Source organism: Rhamphochromis longiceps, linkage group LG22 (genome assembly GCF_057381845.1).
Source record: "Rhamphochromis longiceps isolate RC_006_pf linkage group LG22, R_longiceps_female_GT1.1, whole genome shotgun sequence".
Taxonomy (NCBI): Eukaryota; Metazoa; Chordata; class Actinopteri; order Cichliformes; family Cichlidae; genus Rhamphochromis; species Rhamphochromis longiceps.
Genome location: NC_140577.1, coordinates 16,383,316 through 16,407,790, shown reverse-complemented (window position 1 = coordinate 16,407,790; position 24,475 = coordinate 16,383,316). Strand labels below are relative to the sequence as shown.

Here is a 24,475-nt window from a genome sequence, read left to right as displayed (position 1 = left end):
TTTTTCTTCTATTAAAGTGGATCTATTCATATGCTTTTCACTATTCTTTGTCATTAGTTGTATGGTTGCAATATAGCAAAAGTTTCAAATAATCTTGGCATATAGTTCCCAAGCTCAGGCTTCAGACTGCTCCAAATGCAAAAGAAAGGAGGTCGTCCTGCTATGATCATCTCAGCACACAGCTCTGTCTTCCTTCAGTGTTCCATTTGTGGTCAGCCAAACTCGTTTTACATTGTGGGCTACATACAGCCCACTTTATTCTTAAGTGAGCCAGTGAAACCTCCCTGTTCTGTCACTGTTTAGAAGTTTAACTGCACATTTAATCCCAGACACATCTTATATAAGAAAAAGAACTGCTTTTACAACAGTGTGTTGTAACCATCTGTTGCTGGTAGTAAATGAAAGAAATCTAGAAGCACAACTCTTTGCCCAGATTGGGCAATTTTTGTTAGTTAGCAGAAAATGACCTTTTTTATGTTTTTAAGAAATCTTTAGTAGATGGTGGGGGGAAAAAAAAACTGGAACTTTTCTGTCATTTAACGGTTTATTTGGTCATGTATGAAAGGCAACGTGAGAAGTCCTTATCAGTAGGAAATGATGTAAAACTCCTGAAAATGCAAGTAATCGTTCAAAAGTTATGCCCTCCTTCACATTTTCCAAAGCTTTGGGGTCTTTGTTGGGCCAATTCTGGCCCCTGGGCCTCAAGTTTGACACCACTGCTCTAAAAGAAGACAAAGGAGCTAAAACCGCCTGGGCTGCGCCGAAGAGCAGTGCGCTATGAATCACACAAAATTACTCTAACAGAGTCTAAGAATGTAAAATGTGGAGTTGAAAATGAGTGTAATAAGTTCCCCATAAATTAACAGAAATATTAACTGACCCCTGTTGGTCGACACAACATTGGACTGAATCTATCCAAGCTGTCTCTGGAGAATAACAGGAACTGCACATGAAGGCTTTTAATGTGCTGAAAAGCTTTGAGAGCTGACAGGCTTCAGCGCCGTCTTGCAGGTAGTGGTGCACAGCTACTAATTTTCCACACTACAGTAATGACTCTAATAATCGTGATGAAGGTCTTTAATGATTTGTGTACACTGGATTACAAGCGGGGCTCAAACGAGGACATGCATGTTGAATTATATTGAAACTGTACCTGCACTTACACCATGGCAGACACAATCTGCGTCTATCCAAGCAAAGCACATTCCTGTTTTTAAAGGGCTGTTTTTTGGGGAGGGTGGTGGGGGGGGGCTGCAGTTGTTTTTGTAGACTATGCCAGTGGCCTGCACACAGACTAAACTTTCAACAGTGACAAGAGACCCCTTTTTGGCAAAGGGCTGAAAGTTTAAATAAATAGATCCAAGGTTGTGTCTGAGCGTGCTGGGCGTTTACAGCTCCGGCAACCCAGCTGCTCTCCCCACCTGTGAAAACTGCGATCAGATACCAATATCGGCCAAACTAAAGAAAGATGTGGCACCACAGCACAAATAGAAAAAGCGGTGGACTGTATCAGCAGCTGTGCCAGTTTCAGCTGAGCTGTGCAGACATCCAGACCGAGGCTGTTACACAACAGCTTGGACTGCACAGTTGCTTGGAGATCAAAGAAAAAAGGAAAATATATATTTCTGAATGTCTCCACTTTGCAGATTTCCCGCAGATGACCTTTTATTTACTTTTTTCTCCTAACACAACTACAGAGCTGTCATGCAGTAAAGTTACATAGTAACAGGAAGAACCAATGCCGCCTGCTGAAATTGCTTGAGTGGAAGGGTTATTAATTGTTTTAGCATAAGAGTCACTTTAATCAGGTGCTCCTGTTCATTGCAAACTGTTGACATCCAAATTGTGAGGATGGGGGAGGAACATATGGGAGGTTGAAAAATCGACTTTCTTTCATCCCAGAATAAGACTTTTGAAATGAATCACAGATGAATCAAAGGAGGAGTCTTTGTCACAACAATGTGTTTTGTGGTATCTGGTGCACACACCATGCAGTGTTTGCTACTAATTTCACTTCTATTTGAGGCAGATAGGGTTGCACACATAAAAGAGGCACACATGTTCTGCAGATATTTTAATTGTGAAGTACTTAATGAATAACTGGGCGAGCTATTCGGCTGCTTTTTCAGTCTGCAGAACAAACAGACTACATTCGAGTCCACCTGTCACGACAGTTTGGGTGAGCGTCCACCAGGATGAGATCGTCTTTGGAGGAGTGGCTAAATGATATTGAGGACCATCACAACGGCAACCAGGCCAGCCAAGCCAAGCAGTGGAAAACATGTGATGGAAAGGTCCAGGGTGAGTTAGTTAGAAGGAAATGATCTTTCCAAACAAGACTGAAGGGATTCCCCCCTAGTAAATCAGGGATGATTTTGTTATTGCCTCCACATATACTTGCAGCCAAAGTAAGCCTGAGTGTGGGAATCATGGGGATGTTGGTGATATGGGTGAGGCCCACAGGTTTGACCTTAACCAAACCAGCCCTGACCTTTCCCACTCTGGAGTCACTGTGACAAAGAGCAGGAGCTCTGCTCAAACTAAAACCACACTCAGCAACCCGCATACACGTCCCCTCCTCACTTACCCTGCCTCAGTTTTTCATGTGATAGAAAATTATTAAATTTCCGTTGTGAAATTACAGAAACACTTATCAAAGAGAAGATATTAGGCAGAATTTACCGTAAGAAGGAAAAAATGTTGTTGTGCTAAAAGGTGGTTTATACCTTCGTGTTGATGACACAAATGCTTAAATATTACCATGGAGACTAATTTCTTATCGTGATTTTTGTCTCAAGTCTCATTTATTATTACCGAACATTACATCAGTTTCAATTTTATTTCTGTAGCACATTTAAAAAGACCAAGGTACATCAAAGTGCTTCACACAAGTACAGCAGTACAGGATTACGACAATAGAAGAACAAAGTAAATACAGTAATCACCTTGATAGCCTTTTCTTCTTTCGTAAACCACCTGGCTAGTCTTGTGTGGGATCCCCTCATTGAGCCAAAACTGCTCTACCTCATTGAGGCATAGACGCAGGTCATTGCGGGTCCTGCTGTGGTGTCTGGCACTGGGATTATCCTGGTCCTGTGTGGTGCCAGGGACATGATGGAACTGTGGAGTGCGCTTATTTCGCTGCAATTGGTGGAGTTTGGCCATTGAGTCATCACTTTGGTCTCGTTCTTGTATTTGTTGAGACGTTTTTGCAGTTTGCATGAGGCATTGTCCTTCTGGGAAGGCTAGTCTTTCTGTAGCATGGCGTGCTTGGTCTGTAGCACCAGTTTGGTACATTTTCCCAGCAGAACATTGCATTTAAAAAAAAAAAAAAAAAAAAGGTCTATATGTTGGGCCTCATCTGCGTATATTTTCTGAAATGAGGTTCTCAATTGCATCCCAAAAGTAACTTGTTCCAAACCAGTTACTGTAAAGATTCCTCAATGCGGGTCTTTATAGTAGCTTTTCTACATTTTTAGAGCCACTGCCTGTGCAGTGATCCTTACAGGCTCTGTGCTGCTGTTTTGGTCAACTGCAGAGATCCTGTCAGCACATCTGGCCACTCTCACACCATGGCCAAAGGGCTTCTGAGAACACGTGCATGCACGTGTGTACTTTTGTCCACATGTCCCCGTTCACAGCCTTTGATCCATGTGGGCAAGAGAGGGAGAGAGTCCCCTCAGTAATTGGCGTTGGCTGTGTTTTCCAGGACGCCTCTTTAAGCTGATTTAGCCCTAAAGACACCAGATTAGAGTGGATGTTTTGATTAGTGTAGATAATTCAGCATTTATTCCTGCCAGTGCAGCTTTTCTTTCTTTTCTTTTTTTCAGTTTCATCTTCTGTGCTCAGTTGCATTTCAGATGCCGCTCGGTGGATTAATAACTCTCATTCCAGTGAACTCCCTCGATGGCCCGAAACCATCTTTTTCCTCATTCCAGCACATCTATTTTGGTCATGCAAAGGCACTGCCTCATTGCTCGGCCTTTAGTGTGCTTTTGTGACTCCATTTGTGGTGTCATTAAAAATGACTTTCAGTATCGTCTATTGTGCTGGAACCTTAAGTACCTCGTCCCTTTGTGTTTGGCACCACAGAGCAGCCCCTGGCTCTGCGATGAAGGTTCAGTGAAAGGGGCTGCTGTGAAATAACAACCCGACACACTGCATATGGCTCTAAAGAGGAAAGAGTGGTTGTCATTTAATCTGTTTTTTCTTTCTTCCCTTGTCTTGTTCTTTGTTACAATTCTCCTCTCTTTTGCTTGCTCTTGTCCTCAGAACAGATGTAAAAGTGCAGTTTCTGCACGTATGGCAGCAAAACTATAGTATCTGATCATCTTGGTATGTGTTCAAGTATTTTACTTAAGGTAGCTCCAGCCAGTCCTCATTCTTTTCATGTTGGCGCTTAAACATGACTCAGTCGTCAAGGGCAAAGAGGGGAGAAAACCACAGCAGACAGTGGGGAGTCGCCCTGACAGTAAGACACAAACATGCAGGAAAGGGGGAAGGAAGGAGAGACAGCCGGGCAGGTCGAGTCCACCTCTATCCTGTGGTCTGGCACTTGTCCTCTTCTTCCAATCTGAACCAACAGAAATTAGCAATTTTTAGGAAAATGTGAAAAAGATTAAAAGCTTTTTAGCTTTAATTTTAACAACGGTACTGGACAAAAAGACTTTTTATTAGTGCTTTTTGAAAGCTTTAAACAGATACTTTGATGTCACATCTGTGTGACATTCAGAGGGCAGCAGTATGGGGAAAAGGTTTCATGGATCAGTCACTGTCAGAAATATGAAGCCTTGCCTCTACTGGGGGGGGGGGGTGTGTCTGTGCCATAAAACCGTGTGTAGTTCTTGTGTATGTGTGGGTGTCACAAGAAAACCTGTGTGTGGCCTTTTTCTGTGTCTTCAGACAATGCTAGCTATAGTTAAAGTGTGATTAAGATCCCCGCTTCCTGCCAGGATCAGGACAGAGCGGCAATAGCCATTACTGATGGGTGGACAACAGAGCCACGGCAAACCAGCTTGCATGACGCTGTAAATCGTCTCAGCTGGCAGGAAAAAAGAGATGGATGTGCATGTGAGAATGCACTAAAGCGACAGCACAACAATGTTAACCATGCAGCCAGTCAGGAAGTGCATCATTTTATGATGACTGCACCAGAGGCCGGGCTTGCGCTTGACCCGTAACAAAAGCACTTCTTATTGTCGAATGCATACTTTCCTACGTGATCGACAGTCACCACGCAGCGCTTCGCTGTGTTCTCAAGACCTGGGAGGGAAAGTCCTGGTTTTTTTTAATGAAACGTTCAAGGGTTGTTGCATTTGTCAAAGCTGTATTCGTGTTTGTGTTTGCTAAGTCTCTGTTTTCATTTTGGTTTACGACCTCACTTTGAACTGCACCTCCGCTCTCCCGCGATGAAGTTTCCAGACATTGTGGGAGAGCGTCTGTGTCAGGGCACCCATCCCGAACATCTGCTTGCCACTTACGACAGGCATTTTAATTGATTTTTTTATTTTGCCTTTGAAAAGTCTGGAGTCAGCATTGCTCTTTTTGTCAACTTGTCTGAAAAGGAAAATCAATCAGATGTTTTACTCTCTCTGACAGGCACATTTCCTCGAGGACACAGCTGATTTGCAGTTCTTCATATGGGTGAAAATGAACTCCATACACAGCTGGTCTCAATTTAAAAATCCCATCACACCTCAACAGAGTGTCTGTTATGTCTACTCAGTTTTTTTTGTTTTTTAAGAAAAACTCAGGGCCTCTGAAATTGAATTCATCCTGCATGCACTTAAAGCTCTAGAGAGCCGGGCTCTGGAAATGTGATGAATGTCATGAACATAGCCGGTCCTTCGGAGACAAACAAACAACTTCCCAAGTCACTACCAGCAGCATGAACCTTCAAAGAGCATAAACGAGCTTGTCCTTTCCCCTGGTTTATGGCCGGGAAGTGGAATGAGATCCTGTCACATGTGTGACTTTGAATATCCCAACTGTATGTGGGTTTCTGTTCTCCGTTTGTGTTTGTTTGGGAGCTGTTTTAAGAATCATTTCAACAGCTTTGTTTTTGTGCTTTCAGCCTGACTCTTATACAAATTCTTTCAGGCAATTGTGACTCATGCCAACCGAACAGATAGTATCTTGGTCTTTTTTTGGGGGGGGAGGGGAGCATATGGAAAAATACACTATGATACTACACTCGAATGAGTAAAAGTACTACATTTTATTTTATTTTCTGCTCCCCGCTGCTGCCAGTTGCCCTGTGCATTTGTTTTCATTCAACACCTTACAGAAGTGACTATGCATGGTTTGGCTCTGATACCTAAATTTAGCACAGATTGATTTTTGTGGGACTCTGTATTCAGAAATGCCAACGTAATTCAGTCGGTACCCTAAACGTGCTGCTTTCAGTACCCAACCTAATGATGTGTTTGGCGTTGACGAAGCGGACAGAGGTGAGTGATGGCAAATTTCACATTTAATACCAACAAATTAGGAGCAAAGGAAGTGTGTGTTTGGGAAACATTCATGACCGGTTTACAGTTGTCAACATGTCTGTCACAGTTGGCAAAGTAGCTTTAACTTGTGTTTCCCTACACATGCACGTACTCGTTTGTTTCCTTTTTTCCCCTCCATTCCTGACGGCTACACCTGGTTGAAGGGAGGTTCAGGTGTGCCATACAGACAGATAGTATATGTGGGTTTGAGTTTGATCTCTGAGCAGGATGGCAAACATCTGTAGTCTCCAAAATGTCAAACTAGTCCCTCTATAACAGTTACATCCGTCAGCCTTATCTCCAGCAATGGATCAGACCTAGATGATGGATGATGATGATGATGATGATGAGTTCCTTCAGCCAGGACAGAGACAGACCGAGAGTGGTCAAGTACAAGAATGCAGTGGAAAATTCCCAGGCAAAGTTTGGACCGAATCGTGAGGGAAGAGGGTGAAGATTTGGGGTTAGAGAGAGCGGGGAATATGGCCGCTGGGTGGGTGTTAGTGGGTTTTCAAGGGAGGAGTCGCTGGTTTGGTGCAGAGACAGCTCGCTGCAGTTCCTCCTTAATTACAGCTCTACTGAAGGACAAGGCCAGGCATGCTCTGAGAGTGCTGCTGTGTATGTGTGCAGCAGTGGAAAACGCACACTCATTCACACATGTGAATGTTATGAACACAGCTGCAAGCTTGAGCAAAGGATTTGTCCTTTTTGAGGAAATCCCATCATCAAAGCGTGCAAGATGGCTCTAAGTGTATGCGGCAGTCTGCGGTGCAATTATCAGCTCAAAACCCTGGACGTGGCTTCAGTGTAGTTTATATTTGTTCTGTTTTCTGCACCTGGTGAAAAGCTTTTGGATTCATTTCAAATTTGAACATTAAAGTTAAAGCTACTGCGCATTTCAAGGCTTCGTGACATCTTGAGCTATAAGAAGTGTTTGCTAGCTAGCACAACATCAACCTAGTTTAGCCTCTGCAAAGAGTTATTTTGGGAGTCCATAATTACAAAGGGAGGGACTGACTATGCTTCTCGAGAGCTCAGCCACAGAAACACACTCCCCACGGGCAGAGTCGCTCAGCTAACTCCAAGTTAGCTGTGTCCTGGCTACAGAAACGGTTCTGTGGTGACCAGTAGTAGCATGGCTAACATGAATGTGATAAACAAGTAGACTGCACTTAACACCTCGCTATAAAATTTATAGGTATCTTGCAGATGCACTAAACATGTAGACTCGTCTTTCAGATCCAACTGTGGAGCAAAGTAACTTTATTTTCCTAATTTGATGACCCTGGTGAGGTCCCCGAGGCCAAAATCATACAGCGCTAAATCCACCAAACATATGGGAGGACTGAGGGGTCCCTGTTTATTATTTTTGTAAGTTTCTGGTGTTTGGTTATTGAACCTCACTAACAGTGGTGTCAGTAAATGTGAAGCTAACAGAGCATGCACACACTTAACATGCACACAGTCACCAGTGTGTCTTATGCACACTGTAAAGATCACGCCTGTAGTCATTTTTGTGTCACAGCACATTTCATGTGTTGTGTAGTTTTGTTTTTCCTCTCTACGCTTACAGTGGTTGGAGCTGGTTCCGCTGAGAGGGAGTGCAGTGTTTCTTTAGGGTTGTGTACTTTTCTTGTATTCCCATGTGGCCACGCCACACTGATGAATTAAGAGGCCATTTCGTTGTTTGTTTTAAGTGGAAAAGGGGGGGCTGGATTTCTGAGTTTGAACCTTTTTTGTTGTCCCTGGTGAGGGAAAACACTCTTGTTTGTTGTTTAGCCCCAACAGATTCTATAATTGATATTTTTTTTGTATAATTTATTTCTATCTTATATCATATATTACTTATATTTTACTCACATCTGGTTGTTAAAGGGGTATGTGAGCGTGTGTGCGATTTTTAGGTAGTTAAAATACAGTACATTGTCTTATATAGGTCATGAGGCTATAACAATGAGACAAGCTGTCATGCCCCTGCGACTCTGGCTGTTATTCAGCCATAACATTCAAAGTCACGATTTGATTGGCTACAATTGTGCTTGAAGCCTTTTATGATTGGCCATCACAAATCACCAGAGCCTGACAGTGGCCCCTGCAACGTGCATCAAAGTAAACCCCAATTAACCTCTAATCAAGGTGTCTTAGCTAAGGCCTGTCCATGATTTAACAGAGGGAGCTTTAGCAATATTTAAGTTATAGTGGATGCAACACTTTTTTTAGCAGCTGTGTATTTGTCACACAGGATGTGAGAGGTTCTCAAATGGCACTTGTGCATCTTTTAATATAATCTTGCAAAGGACAAACTTGAAGTCTCATAAACGTGGTTTACTTTTTGAGCCCATTTGGGGATGCAGTCAGCACCCAAACACCAATAAATTCCCACAAAGGTTTTAGGAAAAAGCCCTCCTCTTCATTTGATCTTATGAGCAGAACAAAAACACACACCGTGAGAAGACGCTGCCCACTTCTCCCAACCACCATCCCCCGTTCTCTAAACATGTGGGCCACGAGTCGGTGGTTGAATCAGGCCAACTCAGCAGTTCAGGACGGGAGAGGAAGGAAAAGAATGGAGGAGGGGAGGAATGAGCCCTGACTCTTGTCCTGGTACGAGTTGTGTCCTAGAGACTCCCTGAAACAATGGTTACTGACAGCTCATGTGGAAATACTCCCACAGACAGTTTTGACATGGTGTGTGAGAGAGAGGGAAGAGCGCAGAGGAGAGTACTGACTGTTTTAGCTGTAGCTAGCTGCGAGATGAAGTAAACTGCAAATGAAATCAGTGGAGCAAAGCAGGGGCAGGAAAAACCAAGGATATGTGTCACTGTGCACAGGAAGTTTTCTGTTATGCTGTGTGGTTGTGTAAGAGTTGATGTTTCAGGTGCTATCTTTCAAGAAGATGGAAGAAGGGGGCCTGTCCAAGCTTGCAGACCATTTTCCCAATCGCACTCCATAGCAATTGTGGTGGTGGTGGGGCACTCACTTGGAGGCTGACTGACCCCTTTTTCATGACTCACTAGAGCTCAATGTGTTTGCTCACATTAAGGGAATGGTTGAGTACGTAGCAGTGCAAATCTCACGCTGAGGCTTAAGACTGAAGCCGTCCGGCTACATCGAATGTGGACAAGTAGTCAAAGTTCTGCTTCAGCTATCGCTTAATTTTAGACAAAATAAGCACAGTTGACTGGACGTGATTGCTGCATACTCGTCTGCTTGGATAAGAATGAAAAGATCTCATTTGCTGTCCAACGCAATATTTTCTTTGGCCTTCTTTCTTTCTTTCCTTTTTTAAAAAAAATTATTTTTTTTTTTCTACCATGAAGTACGGGAGATGAACGTCTCCAGAGGCAACTTCAAAACAAAGGCTCCCTTTTCCTGTGAGTTGATGTAAGACCCTCTCAGCACGAAGTCTTATTTGAAGAGAGGCAGAATCGCCCTTCCTCGGTTTCTCTTTGTGTGTTTCCCCTGAGCCGTCCGTTTACAGAAACAAAACTGGTGCGCAGGCAATACGACGACTTGTCCTCAGCTGTTTACACAAGAGCTGTTCTAAATTTTTCACATGCCTGTTTGTGCACTTACTTCCTTACCTGCCCGCCTTGATTGTCACAACCTCCGGTGTGTCCTGGCCTGTCTGCAGAATGTTTGTGTATCTGCATGTGAGCTCCAGAGAGACCATAATCCTCCTAGTCTGCCTGTCGTCTGTCACCTGCAGCTGATAAAAGATTAGGTTTAAAAGGTTGGGAAGGATGAAGCAGAAGGTCATGAAAACGGCAGAAGAGGTCTTCAAGAGTTCATTCGTGGTGTTTGAGATCACACAGATTGTATCATGAAGTAGCCTCTGTAAAAGAGTTCTGTTAAACTGAAAGGGTTATAGCTTGGAATTTATGTTTATTATTTTGCTTATAGGTTGATTATTTGGATACAATTAAACAAACCATGTTGGTATCGTGCTAAGTCGCAAGCAGCGGTGCAAGTTGAGGGGAAATAAGAATACAGTTAAAGGGACAGGAAGTCTATGTGTGTTGATACTTGATGCCAAAATTCTGACAGCGCAGTAGTACTTGTTCTGTTTTGGTACATTAGCCAGTGTACTGGTACGTTGGAGATTAAGTCAGATTTTGAAACTGAAATGCTCCTTCAACTCAGATTTCCAACTCGGAGAATCTGAGCAGTCTTACCAACTCAGAATTAACATCCAAGATGGCAGCAGTGAGTGTAATGGGTAAAAAAAATAGTGAAACTTCTAATCTGTGCTGTCACTGCTGTGGCTAAAGAAGCCATGCACAAAGCGCTAAGCAGCCTCTGTTCATGGAAAAAGCACAGGGAAAAACTACAAGCAACTAGTGCGGCGTAGGGCAGTATGACCTCTAATCACAATGACGATTAATTCAACGTCCTCAATTACAAAAGGTGCCATCATACTTTTCAGACCAAGGGAGTAAATACCTCCAGTTTTTGCAAACCACATAAAAGACCATCATCCAGATCATTCATTCTATCACCATCCAAACTGTTTTCATCCTCATGTTATTCCAAAATAATATGATTTCGTTTGAAATTGCTGGAAAAGCCACATTTTTTTTTTTTTTTTTTTTCCATAGGCTAAAATGTTTGCAGCTGGTAAACAAGAATAAATGCTTGAGCTAATATAATGCAACTAGCATTATAGCTTGTGGGGTGATTGGTAGGCTACTTGAAGCCATACTAATGTTAACATTTGAATAAACATTCTGCCATCATCAATATCTGCTTATGTCAGTACTACTGCTACCAAGTGCTACATTTCTGCTATCATGGATTTACTTATTTGGATTCCAATTCCATCTTTAGATCAGGCCTACCATTTTGGACCAGGGATGATCTCTGATCAGTAGTACTGATACATGGTTGAAGGGCACAGTGTAATGTTCCCGTGTTTGTTCAGTATAGAGAATGATGCATCCAACTGAACAGCAGCCACTGTTTTCCGTTTACGCGTTTTTAGTTTTTATTATTCTTATAATAAAATCTAAAACCTTTTTTTTTTTTTTTTTTTTTTTTTTTTTTTTCCCCCCCCTCTGGCAATTCATTTGACTTGTTTGCTCCTATTAAACTTCATGATCAATGCTTTCAGCATAAAGCATAAAACCATCTCAACAAGCTGCTGCAAATGGACCGTGTTCCCTTTTTCTCACTCCTGAAATGAGCGCACGTGAATAATATGCGCACAGGACTCGTAAACATTGTTCTCTCCATTAAACAATGTGAAGCTAATCCAGAGTCCCAATCTTTTCAGCCTGGGGCTCATTAAATATTATTTGATGGTTGAAGAGGCCGATAAGCTCGTGTTCGAGGGTGGGAGTGGAATCAAAAGGTTAGACTGCAGCTATTTTCTTCGCCCTATGTCTTCCGAGTATTCCTTAAGAATGTCTTTTTGTATTGTCTTGAAGAGACGCACAAAGATGGCTCTATTAAGAAACAATATCTTCTGTTTCCTCATATTTGAAAGCTTTTGGAGGCATTCCTCTTAAGTCTTTCCCGTCCTTCCAAACACACCCACTTAATCACTCGCATGTCTCATACTAACAGAAGTCCAGACAGATGGCATGTACTCAAGTCCAGGTCTGCTGCTGTGACCCGGACGCTGCCAGAATCTATTTCCCCGCATCCGTTCTTTGCCAGAATGCCTGTAAAATATATTACTTGTTGTATGGTTATGAGACGTGCGAGCGATCATGCGCCGGCGCTGAGTGTCGTCTCGTTGTCTTTTTAAATAAAAGCAGTCTGTACCTGGATTTTGTCTCAGTGCATCTCTGTGATGTAAAGAGTGTAAGATGTACATGAACTTTGGTGATGTATAAGGGTGTTTATATCTTCATGTGGTCAGTAAGCAGTGAAAGTAGAGCGTTTACCTTCGGCCATATGGCAGCGGAGGCTTTTGGGAGCTTAAATCAACAGCATGTGTTTTTTGGGGTTGGAAGCATGCATATGGTCAGCAGAGAGGCAGCAGGATTAAAAGCAGAAGCAGTAGTTGGTTATGTTCAAGAGAAAGATGAAGGGAAGGAAACTTGATGAATCCCACCCCCACCCCACCACCCACCCCCGAAGGCATTTTGTAAGTGGGAACACTTGATGGAGTGTACATTGTTCCTTTTTGAAAAGTTGAAGGAATGCAGGACCTGTCTACTTCGCCACACTCCTCCCTCTTTGATGTTTCACTCTCCCCTCCTCTGTGCCTTGTCAGCCACCACCCCCCCTCCTACACATAAACACAGATTAATCTCTTAAAGTACGCGTGCACACACTCCCTTTTCCATTAAATGCACTCCTATTTTCCCTTAACTTGCATCTTCCCTTCTGACTTGGCCCGACACCCACATACGTAAAGTTTCTGGTGGTTTGTGAGGTCAGAGGGGGCGTGATGGGGGTGGGCGATACCTGCAGCGAATCTCAAACCTGTGACTCTCTCCACACCCCACCACGCAGACGAGCCAAGCCAGAGTGGAGCAGACAAAGCAGCTCCATTTAACTTGTCCCAGATGTGCAGCCCGGCCTCTGTGTGCTGCAGAAACTGTTAGCTGAATGAGTGAAGCCGGTGTGAACGCGGTGCGTGCAGAGTGTGCACCCAAAATCTGTATTTGGCACAAGCTAAGACTGCTGTTTCCCTGAAGCTAACGGTTTATATTTCTAAACTGACTGTCCCTTGTTTTTATGTTATCCCATAATTTTTATTTTTATTTTTTTTATTATCTACCTGAAGCATGCAGAGAATATGAATGCAGACTAAACAAAGGATTGTAGGTCTTTGAAGTGTTAAGCAATCTCCATGACAGTCGTGGCTCTAAGCTGTGGTTTGCTACCATCTTTGTGGAATTAGCAGGTTGAAGGAGTTCACATTGAAGTGTATTTATGTTTGGATATATCCGTATCCTCTCTGTCACTTGTGGATGAACTTGTTTGAGTGAAAGTAGGACTGCAAAAATTAAGAAATGCTTCACTGTCGAATTGCCTGTATGTGCATAAAAAGCACAGTGAGATTTTACAATGTTAAACAGTTTAACTAATAATTAAGTGACTAGTTGCAACTGCAGTTAGCTTTGATGTATTAAATTCCACCGATCCTGTAATCCATTTTCTTCTGCTGATCCATTTTGGGGTCACAGTTGGGGATGGATATCGTTTAGGTTTTATGCAATACAAGTGCCAAACCGGTACTTTTGAAATGGTGCCGGTGCTTAAAGAATGGAGAACACTTTGTCCAAAAACCTCTTACGTTTTTATTTTTAGAAGTCTTTTTTTTTTTCTGCAAAATGATAACAAAGTTAGCCTTTTCTGTTGATACAACATACCTCCTTTGGTTGGAACCAGTGCTTAAACAATGGAAAACACAAACTTTGTCCTACAACCTCTCATGTTTAGCTGCTGTTGTGTTCTTTTTTTTTTTTTTTTTTGGCAGCTATAGGGCATATATGGTATCACTCTATCAAACAAGAAGACAGCCGCATGTAACTACGATGGTGTTTGCTAGTTCACCTCCTTATGTGCATTAATTTAATAATGTGGTTAGCCTACTCAACGAACAACATTAAGCTACTCACTCAGAGAAGAATGGCTGCTGCTGCCATCATCATCATCATCATCCGTCATCATTTCTGCTACACTGGCAGGGCTAGGGGCCAGGACTCTACTCTTCGGGTTCTTTGGGGGGGGATGTTGCTAACTCCGGGTCCGATAACACACCCGCAGTAGATGTGCTCGGTGTGAGGTCTTGCAGCAAGCTATCAAATACGGTGCATTTCTCGGCTTTTGAAAAAAACGCTATGCGTCGCCAGGTGTTTCATCAGATTCGAGGTGTTACCTCCTTTGCACAGTATCACCTTAAAGCACTTGTTGCAGGCTGCTGAGTTTGCATCTTTCTCTGTGAAGTACAGCCAGACTTTTGACCGCTTCGCCGTGTGCGTTTTTAATCTGTAGCTCTGCTCTAAAAGAACGTACGTACCTGGGCCCGCCTACTATCCTTGGAAAGGTAAAATGATTGGCTACAATCCAAACTGTATGACAGCTCAAGAAAAAAAAAAAAGCACCGAAATAAAGCACTGACATGTGCGCTGCTTTTCGGTCTGGTTACTACTGTTTATGTCAGAACCGGTACCCATCCCTAGTCACAGTGGGGCTGGAGCTTTTCCCAGATGTCATAGGGCAAGAGACACCTTGGACACGTCACTTCTCTGTCACAGGGACAACATAAAGACACCCATTCATGCTCTAGCTTCTTTCCCCCGCCTTTTATCAGTTGCAACAATGCCATTTGTTTTCTATCTCCACACTCTTATTTTGAAAGTTTCCCTAGCTGACAACCAGCTACCTTTTTTGGCCTTCCTGTCTCATGTTTCTTTACCACTTGCCGTGACCGACTTTGATGCCACTGTCTTGGATTGCATTTGGTGACTGTAGTCTTCATTCTGCTGTGGACATCTGAAGGTGTCATTAAACCAGAATCTGCAGCAGGTGAAGAACTGGTTCATGTGGGAGAATGTAGTACCACTGTTGCTAACTGCCATCCGAGACGGTGGAGCTGGTCGAACCTCAAGGCTCAGTGATAACTCTGATTTAGCTGCTTATTGCTCTAATATACAAATGTTACAGTGTGAGTCCACTTATAGATCCCCTCCCCTTTACTGCCGTAAATATAATCACATTCTGTTGGAAACACTGAATGTCATGGAAATACGGTAAACCTTAATATGGTCTGTGCATTCACAAAATCACTGAAACTTCCAGTTAGCTCCTACCCTAACCCTCAGTGCAGCTGTCTGTTATAACCACGCACATTTATCGAGCTTCTCCAAATTTCCACTCGGGCTCTGCCTCATCCACCCCTGCAAGAATGTGAAATATGTTTGCATGTTTAAAAATGTCTTTATTCAGTCTGGATTCCTTTTCCATGTTAGTGTTAGTTGGAAAAATCTTGGCAGTAGTCTGCTCCTAAACACAAAGAGGGACTTCTCAGCCATCTCCAAAAGGGAGGCCCGGACACGTCCAAGAAGACGGATTGTTTTGGTTCCTCCATTTGATACTGAGACAAAGATGAAAACCTAACCTCTCATTTAAAAGATACTGCACGCTGCATTCTGAGTTTTTCTTGCCTTTTTTTTTTTTTTTTTTTCCTTTTTTTGACATGGGAAAGAGACGTAGAAATTTGCTGCTCAGCTCATTCTGCTGTATTTGGAAGCGTTGTGTGAAACCACAACGGATAGTCATGAAAACCAGCTATTTGCAATCCCACGCACAAGGAGAAAGCAACACAGAATGCTCTGCATTTCATTAAATCTCGTCTTTTCTAATGCAAACGGGACAAAAAAAATGTAAATGCGGGTAAAGTGGGGAAATGTTTTCAGTAGGACGCATAGGCTTCACTGTCCTGCATTGTACTGAGCTGTCTGGTTTTGTCCTGCGAGGCTCTGCTCTGTCATGTGAGGTTTCATCCTTTCCTGCATCATGCCATGTTCCTGGTGGTTGTGAAAGTGAGGAGCTCCCAGCTGTATGTCTGTGTGTGTCTGTCTGTGGGGCTCAGGAATGGAGCCCACTGCCACAGCATCCAGTGACCTAATGCAAAAGGCAGCAGGGTCAAGCCCTATTCACTGTTCTCTCTATATGCCTCGTCTCTCCCTCTCCAGTGATTAGTCTCTGCTGTCACTAAGCACTTTGTCACGCTTGGACGAAGACCCTGGTGGGGCCTGGAAGGGTTGTTGGGGCACAGGAATGTCACATGCATAGCTGTACTGTAGCCGGATAGACCAGCAGACTGATGCTTATAGGCTGCTGCTGCAGTGAGCTGATAAAATGCCATGTCCTGTGAAAATTCTCCATATCCAACACTTTTTTTCTTTTCTTTTTTTTCTTTTTTTTTTTAAATGAGCTGGGAAGTCGGAACTTTTCAGCATTATGAGATAATGCTGAAATTATGAGATAAAGTTTTACGTTTTGGACGCAAGGACGTTTTGGCGTCCTTGCAGAAGCTCTGATGAAAAGATTGCAATCATGTGTAGTAAATAAGAGGCAGCCAAATGCTGCCGACCAGAAATGGTGTGATCTTTTCCCATAACTCCTCACAAGAAAGCATAGCTGTGAAAATATGAAAGTGGTCCGTTTATACCTGCAATAACTGCAGAAACACAAAGTTCAACTATTAATTACCCTTTTAGGTTGACATTTTTAAAATTTTTATTTATTTATTTACCAATAGCAGTAGCCTGGGAGGTGTTGGATATGATGGCGAAGAGAAAACGAGTGCTTTACTTAAGTACCAAAACTGCAAACTAGTGCTTTTTGTTTAGATTGGCCTCGTGGTTGTTTTTGAAGTTCCTCAGCTTGGCTGTTTGTGTCTTGGTTGTATCTGGGCTCACACCACTGTGGAGACCACTGCTAAAGCTGTTAACCAGCTGTGTGTGCAGATGCCTCGACCCACTCCCACATTATGACAACTCTTTTTGCAGTGATAAAACCATAAAGCTTAATATCACTGATTGCATTTAATTCTTCCAAAAAACAGCTTTTAAATGGTGAGGAAATGAAGCTCAATCAAGACTAGCATGCACGTGAGATTAGCCAGTCAAATGCCTGGTATCATCTGGCATTGACATTAGCTTATCTTCTGGGGTTGCCCTTTGGCATACCTGAACTAACACTGTTTGATTAGTGTCTTACACCGTATTTGCAGCAGTGTTTAACTCCTATGTACACTCACATGATGGTACAAGACGCACTAATAACTGACCTTATCAGTTCAGGCTCTGGTTCCAGCAGGTACTTTGTTTTTCTCTGTGGTTGCACTCTTTTCCTGCACAGGTGCAAGCAAAGCTTTTAACATACTACTCACACATCTTGAAGGTGACCCCTAACACTTTGTATGTGACAGTGTGCTGGACTGATGATGTTAGACAGAGTAGCTTATACAAGCAAACACACCCAGGTCCAATTCCCTGCGATTTTATTTCCCTCCGTTAAATCATGCGTGTTAGCTATGTTGTATCAAACATGAAATTACCAAAGCTGACAGAGAGGGCTTAAAGCACAGCCTCAAAATGGAAGTGCACTCTTGCTGTGTTTCATTTCCATCTACTTTGCCCCTCTGAAGTTGTTTTGAGTCAGTGGGAATGTCAGAAGACCTGCCAGGAACAAGTGTGCAGTGAGGTCCTAATGGCTGGGTCGTAAAACTTTTTAGATTCCTGCTTTTTATGGGAAAGGCTGGAAAAGCAGTAGGACTTGAAAACGCCTTCTTTTCACAGTTTTGGTTAACTAGAGGTGGGCTTGAGTGGATCAGAGGCTATTTTTCCAGTTTTTCCCCCTTTGGCTTTGTAAGGTGTGAACAGTATGGGGCATTTAATAGCAGCTGAGAACCAGGCAGAAACTCATTTGCTAACCAGCCTTTCAAGGATTCATTAAAAACTGTGGGTAAAACAAACAGAAAAATATATATGTCAGCAAAGGCGCTCATTAGCCAAAAAAAATGATAGTCAGGTTTAAAATAGGCACTTGCTGTGTCTTGTCTTGACGTAATGCAGGAGTTCAACCTGATCGGAGATATCGCCGACTAACCACCACATTCTTGGAGTGGCAGGCACACACATCAACAGAGAGCAGAATGTAGACTCCTTTTCACCTCTGACCTCAAAGCAGTCGGAGCCACATAAGGTGGTGTTCTGGCATCGTGGTGCATTTGGAGCCAGTATTGCTAAATAAAACTCCCTTTCACATGTTGATTTAAGCATTGCAACACTGAATTCCTCTCAAAGGAATCAGAGCTCCCGTATTACCTTTGCTGATACTTCACACCTCAACTGTTAAACGTTATTTTTGTTTTTGTTTTCATTTGTTTTTTTTCCATCTGTCAGCATTCAACCTCACTCCTCTGGTTTGGCTTGGCTTGAGTTCTCTAGTATTTCTGGGCAAAGTAACAGTACAAACAGCTGTTACTAGCGAGTGTGCATGCATATAAGTGTTCCTAAATTTGACTCATTTTCTATTCCATACTGTGATCAACATTTAGTCTTCTCACGGGCTTTTAATTATTAGGGCGAACCTGCAAACACTCAGCATTGACCCGGCATTCTTTGATCAGCGGGTTCACATCAGCTTACCCATCATGCTTCATCGTGCTGCAGGGATTAGGTTTGTCAGGAGTTGTTATGTTAACCATCGTGTTATCAGCTGGAACATGCTCACTTTGGGTTTGTCTGCGTCTCCCACACTTGGCAGGGCTATGACACTGATGGTTCATCCTTACTCGGTTCTTTTCCAAGTAGTTGACCTTTTTAATAAGATTTAGTTTAGAAACATCTTCTTTTTCATGCAAACGTTCAAGTAAGAGAGAGTTTTCCTGCTTTATTAAACCCTAAAGAAACACATGTGAGTTTACCAAGAAGGCATACAATGTCTGTGCTTATGTAGAGGGGTTTTCAACAGGCAGCAGACACTAGGTGTTGAGCTTTTGCAGTGGAAAGGTGCTTTTTAATTTGATTAATATATTACCCCAGTCCAGCAGACAGACATGAACTAAGTTTTGTGGCCACTGTTGTTTTCTTCTTCTACTCAACATCTCAATTTGATTGGCTACATATCACCTAACTAGCTAGATATGATCCATCATCAGTTTATCTACTGATTATTTTCTTGAGAAACAGGTTTTTATAAGGACTTTTTTTTTGTTTTCCTAAATATAATATGACTTCAGGCTTTCCCGTGAAGTGTGTTGCAACTCACAGCGTTGCCTCTGGCTGTTTGTCGTTGTTATTTAATACCTTTTGTCGTGGCTCTCTTGGCTCTCATTCTTTCATCAAACTATGTGGTATTACTTAGTGTTTGGTACTTGCCTGCTGAGGTGTATGGAGTTTGAGGCTTTCTTTTTAGAGAGGTAAACAGCCGTCTGCATACATTTTGATTGTGTCACAAGTCGTTTTTGTTGTTGTCATCGTTGTTGTCTTGGTTTTGTTTTTATAAATAAGATGGAGGGAAATCATAGTATTGGAAATAAAGAAGATAATTTGGGGCAGATTTTATACAGTGACCCCCCCTTTTTTTTTTTCTTTTTCTTTTTTTTTTTTTTCCCCTTAAATGCAAACACAACCCCAAACAGCTTAACTAGTCTTTCCTCTTCAGCTCTTCCCCTTTGGGTATATCAGCACACCACTGTAGTCTGTTGTAAATATGCAAGTCCCTTAAAGCAAATTACAGAAATATATGCTTCTTTGGGGTTTTGCAGAACAGCTGTGAGCCATTGCATACAAACTACAGACTTTTCAGTTGGGGGGGGGGGAAATCATCTGTTGCCCCATATACCGCGATGATGTGGCGTGGCATTGCTTCAGACTGAGGTGAGGGTGTGGAAGGAGGGTGTTGCTCCGAAAACCTGTAATGACATTCTAGCTGCAATCCCACCCAACATGGTTCCCATCAGACAGACTTTCACTTGTGGTAGAAATTCCCGCGCTACAGCGAATGCCTCGTCTGGTTTCAATCAAATCAGCTTCTGCTGCAACATGCACAATACATTTTAGAATACCAAGCACCAAGTTTGATTATATTCAGACTGTCTCTGCTAAAAAATGCATTTTTACAAAGCAATTTATTCTTCCTTATCGGGCACTTCTGGCACAGCAGCTTGGCTTGAGTCTTTGAGGACTTGACAACATTATTTCATGCTGAGCCAGGAGATGTCAGTCTTATAGTTTGCACATTTATCATTTCTATTTTTGCCTTGTTTTCATTGTGTTTCCCTGTGATTTCTACGGTCGACAGCACTGCCGATTTCATGGGAGCTGCTTCTGTTCACCTGACAGCATTAAGACCCTGAGCACACGTTGCGTTTCACAACAATTATATTCTTTTCTCTACTTTTCATGTCCATCATACAGACATTATCAGAAAGAGATATGACACTCAAAGTATTCTGAATAGAAATTGTAGAGCTATGTTAACCTGCCGATGTTTAACTTTAAAGTTAATTCTCCCAAAAAAATTAATTCTCTAAAAACAAAAAATTGCAGTTGTCCCACCCTCTGACCCCACAGAGCCAATCAAAACTGATGCATGCACACAGTCGAGGTTCGCGACTTAGCTGCCACCACAGAGCTGGCAGGTATTTTGTTGTTAAGGTTGGGCTGTAGGTAAGTGTATTCAAAACATGACTTAACCCGCCTGGAAAACTTCCCAGATTCGTTGCCAAGATGCATGCCAAGAGGATGGATTTTGGCAAAAATTGAATATATTGCTTAGTCATCAGTCTGCACACAGAAGTTGTAGAGGGAGAACATACAATGATGATGAGTCGGCACTCCATATGGAGGTGTATGGCAAAGGTCCTGAGGCTGGAGCTGGCTCAGAATTGAAATTTATTTCAGTGTTTGAATAAAGGCCCAACAAATACTGTGTGCTGAACCATCAGTGCACAGTCAAACACACAATTTCATTTTTTTTTTTTTCTTCTTAAAGTGTCCCTAACAGTCGGGCAAACATGAGTCATAGTAATGGAAGTACTGGAGCTGATTCTCCTGTCTGGGGACCTTCGCTTCCTGTCACATCACGGTTTACTGTGTCCAGATTTCCTGCCTGCCTGAGAAGAGAAGATTAGAGAGCTATTTTTTTTTTCCTCTCCTCCTCTTATTTGCATCTTTGTCAGAAATACAACTCAGTGAACATATGTGTAATCATATGTGAGTCAATGTGAAACTGTAAATACACATTCATCCCTTTTTTAAAAAAAAAAAAAAAAAAAAGGTTTGTTGCTGTTGTTTGTTTAATGCTCAGCAGTGATTACTTTTTTTTTTTTTTTTCTTTTTTTTAAATGTCAGTCATTCACTGACAGGGTGATCCAAGCCACTGATTTCCAACCAGGGAAAAAGTACCAGAAGAGGTGTTTTTTCTGTAGCACAATTTTAATTGAAAAGATGAGTGAACCTGAACAAATTTGGCCTGAGAAGTTAATTAAAAGTAATTAATAAATGCAGACAGAACAAAAGGTAAGGGGTGACTGGGTAAAATTGCTATTTAAAATGATGTTCAGAGCAGTTATTAAATTACAAATGAAAATTGATCAAAGTTCAATAATGACTGAAATGGCTAAAAGTAATTCCTAGAGACTTTGTGTAGTTAAAACTGTAACTGCTCAAAGCTTTAACATATCTGATAAACTCTCTGACAGTTTGACATGATGACAAATGATTAACATTATAAACAATTAGGAGTTAAATAACAGTTGATTGGAATTGCTTCAGAGTTGGGGGGATGATGTTGTTCCTGTGGGGTTTGTCAGATTATAAAAAGGCTAGGGAGCACTAATAAAGTCCACCATGAAGGCCTCCATTGTTTCATCGATGGCTCTGAATCTGTGGTTGGAAACATCGAGCATTAACTGAGATTTGCAAACAAATCTTCCCTCAGCTCATTCTTTCCACATCGTGTTGTCTCATTGTCCTTTGAGGTCACTTGTGAACTGAGGTCGTGGAAGATGGTTCACTTTCTAATTAGCTATAAAGAGCGCAATGAGGGGTTTTGTTTTTGTTTTTTTAACATTTGATACTGAGTTGTATGGGTTATGGTACATGTACCTCATGTGACTTTGTATCTGCGTGCAGAAATGCAACCCTGTTATCCATGTAGCTGCAGCCTGGTAGCAGAGGGGTGGGTCACAGCTTTCTGCACTGGAATGCTCAGCAAACTCAGCAGTTTACACACACACACACACACACACACACACACACACACACACACACACACACACACACACACACACACACAGAGCTTCTCAGCATCTGAATCTAGTTGACCTGTTCAAGTTGCACTTTTGCATAGAAACCTTGTGAGTAAACCTCTGAGCACTCCGGTGTTGTTTATAACTTTCCTCTAATTAAAATATTGTGTCAAATCTGGAATAAAAGTTGTGTAAATGATTAGCAGGTGTTTCCCAGGACAGTTCGGGTCAGCTACATCTGTGCATCATTTGCACAAAGGTTTGTAACAGAGGTTTTGATAGTCCTTTTTATCTTGTTCCGTTCCAGATTTATATTTTTGTTCTTTGACTAGTTTTCCATGATTCATACTTGCAAATAGTTATTTTTCTATGGGGCCTTGGTTTAACACATGGAAGATAAACATTTTGAAATGGTTTTCTTGTCACTAAATCTTTTTCTTTCTCTGTCTCGTCTCTTTCTTTGCAGAAGAGATAGACTATACCAACTTTGCCTCCAACACCATAACACGTAAGAAGAAGCCTGTGGTCGCGCTGCGCAACGACGTCAACCGCAAGCGTCCTCACATCCGCATCGGCATGCCACAGGACTTCCGACCCGTTTCCTCAATCATTGATGTGGACATCTTGCCTGAATCTCACCGCCGTGTCCGCCTGTATCGCCACGGTTCAGACAAACCTTTGGGCTTTTACATTCGAGATGGAGTCAGCGTGCGCGTGACTTCTCACGGACTGGAGAAAGTACCTGGCATCTTCATATCTCGGCTGGTGCCTGGAGGTTTGGCGGAGAGCACCGGGCTGCTGGCGGTTAATGACGAGGTGCTGGAAGTGAACGGCATTGAAGTGACGGGGAAATCCTTGGATCAGGTAACAGATATGATGATCGCCAACAGCCACAACCTGATTGTTACCGTCAAACCAGTGAATCAGCGCAACAACGTTGTCCGCAGCAGCAGGATCTCCGGCAGCTCGGGCCAGTCGTCCGATAGCAACGGCTCAACCGGTCACATGTATGTAAACATAGGGGGGATGCCACCTTCTGGGGCGCATGGTTATCAGGATGACCTGGAGAGTGACGAGGATAATGACGTCGTCATAGAGAAAAACATCAAGAGGCCATCTCAGAGGTCCAATGCTTCGCTGGCATCCAGTGCGTCCCGCACACAACACCAGAATCCGACCACCACCTCAGGCTCGGCGGCCCCTCCGAGCCCTCCCACACGACCACTATCGGTGGTCTCCACTGCTTCATTCCATTCCCAGCAGAGTCTAAATGGAGGGTCCCACCACCACCAACACAGCAGTCTTAGCTACCAGTTCCACAAAGACCTTAACCTTCAGCATAACCCACACCAGCAGTCCCTTCACAGCCATCAACCCCACGCGCAGCTTCATCATACCAGCAACCCAGCCCTCCGCCACAGCAACGGCAGCCTGCACAAAATCCTCAGCTCACTGAAAACTGACCCACGAAACAGTCTCGCACTTCCCAGAGGAGGGGTGGAGGAGGACGGCACTGTCATTACCCTATAATACTTACAAACACAGACACACAAACATCCCGACTGCTCAGAGACTAAACTGGAACAGCTAAATAATGAGCATGTGCGTGTTTTGTCAGATACTAACTGTAACTTCTGTCTGGTTTTACAAAACCTTTGATGTTAGGAAGTTGCAAACAGGAAAGAGCATTGTGTACATATTTCTTGTGTTTGTTTTTTTTAAAGTCATCTTTATCATACATGAGAAAATTTGTATGTTTTGTAATAAGCATCAGAACAAATAACTGTTTTTAGGCGAGTCCACTATCGTAGTTCTGAATGTACCTACAGCCTCGTGTCTTTACTTAGTGACCACTTTTTATTAAGACCCTTTTCATTCTTCTTACTGGGACCAACTGGGGTTTGTTTATGTGGATGTTTTAAAGAGTAAATCTATATTTCTTATATTCTGATGAATGCTGTGTAGAGTGTTTTTGTTTTTTTAATAGGTCTTTTATGCTTTATGATCAAATCCGTGTATCTGTTTCAATAAATTATTCTGTCTCACAATTATGCAAACTATAAATGTGATGTTTGCTCCACTACTTATGCACTTAATGGCTTCTAAATTGAGACAATCATTTCTGCATTTATATAATTATCTTTTTAGCTTGTTAGAGCTTTCAAACTACAACTGGTCACTTCATTAGGCACACCTTATTGTTGTTTTAACTCCTTATTCATGGCACTGATTCACAGAGGTGCTCATTCCTCTGATATTT

General features: G+C 42.5%; 1 protein-coding gene across 1 annotated transcript in view; it reads left to right on the top strand.

Annotated features, from left to right (window-relative positions):
• Positions 1–24,263, top strand: part of pard6gb (par-6 family cell polarity regulator gamma b) — a 34,585-nt gene extending 10,322 nt beyond the window's left edge. Inside the window, exon 3 of the mRNA XM_085395924.1 lies at positions 22,682–24,263. Within this exon, the coding sequence (XP_085252050.1) occupies positions 22,682–23,745 (1,064 nt within the window). The 3' untranslated portion in view covers positions 23,746–24,263. The remainder of the gene's footprint in view (positions 1–22,681) is intronic.
• The last annotated feature ends 212 nt before the right edge of the window (positions 24,264–24,475 follow it).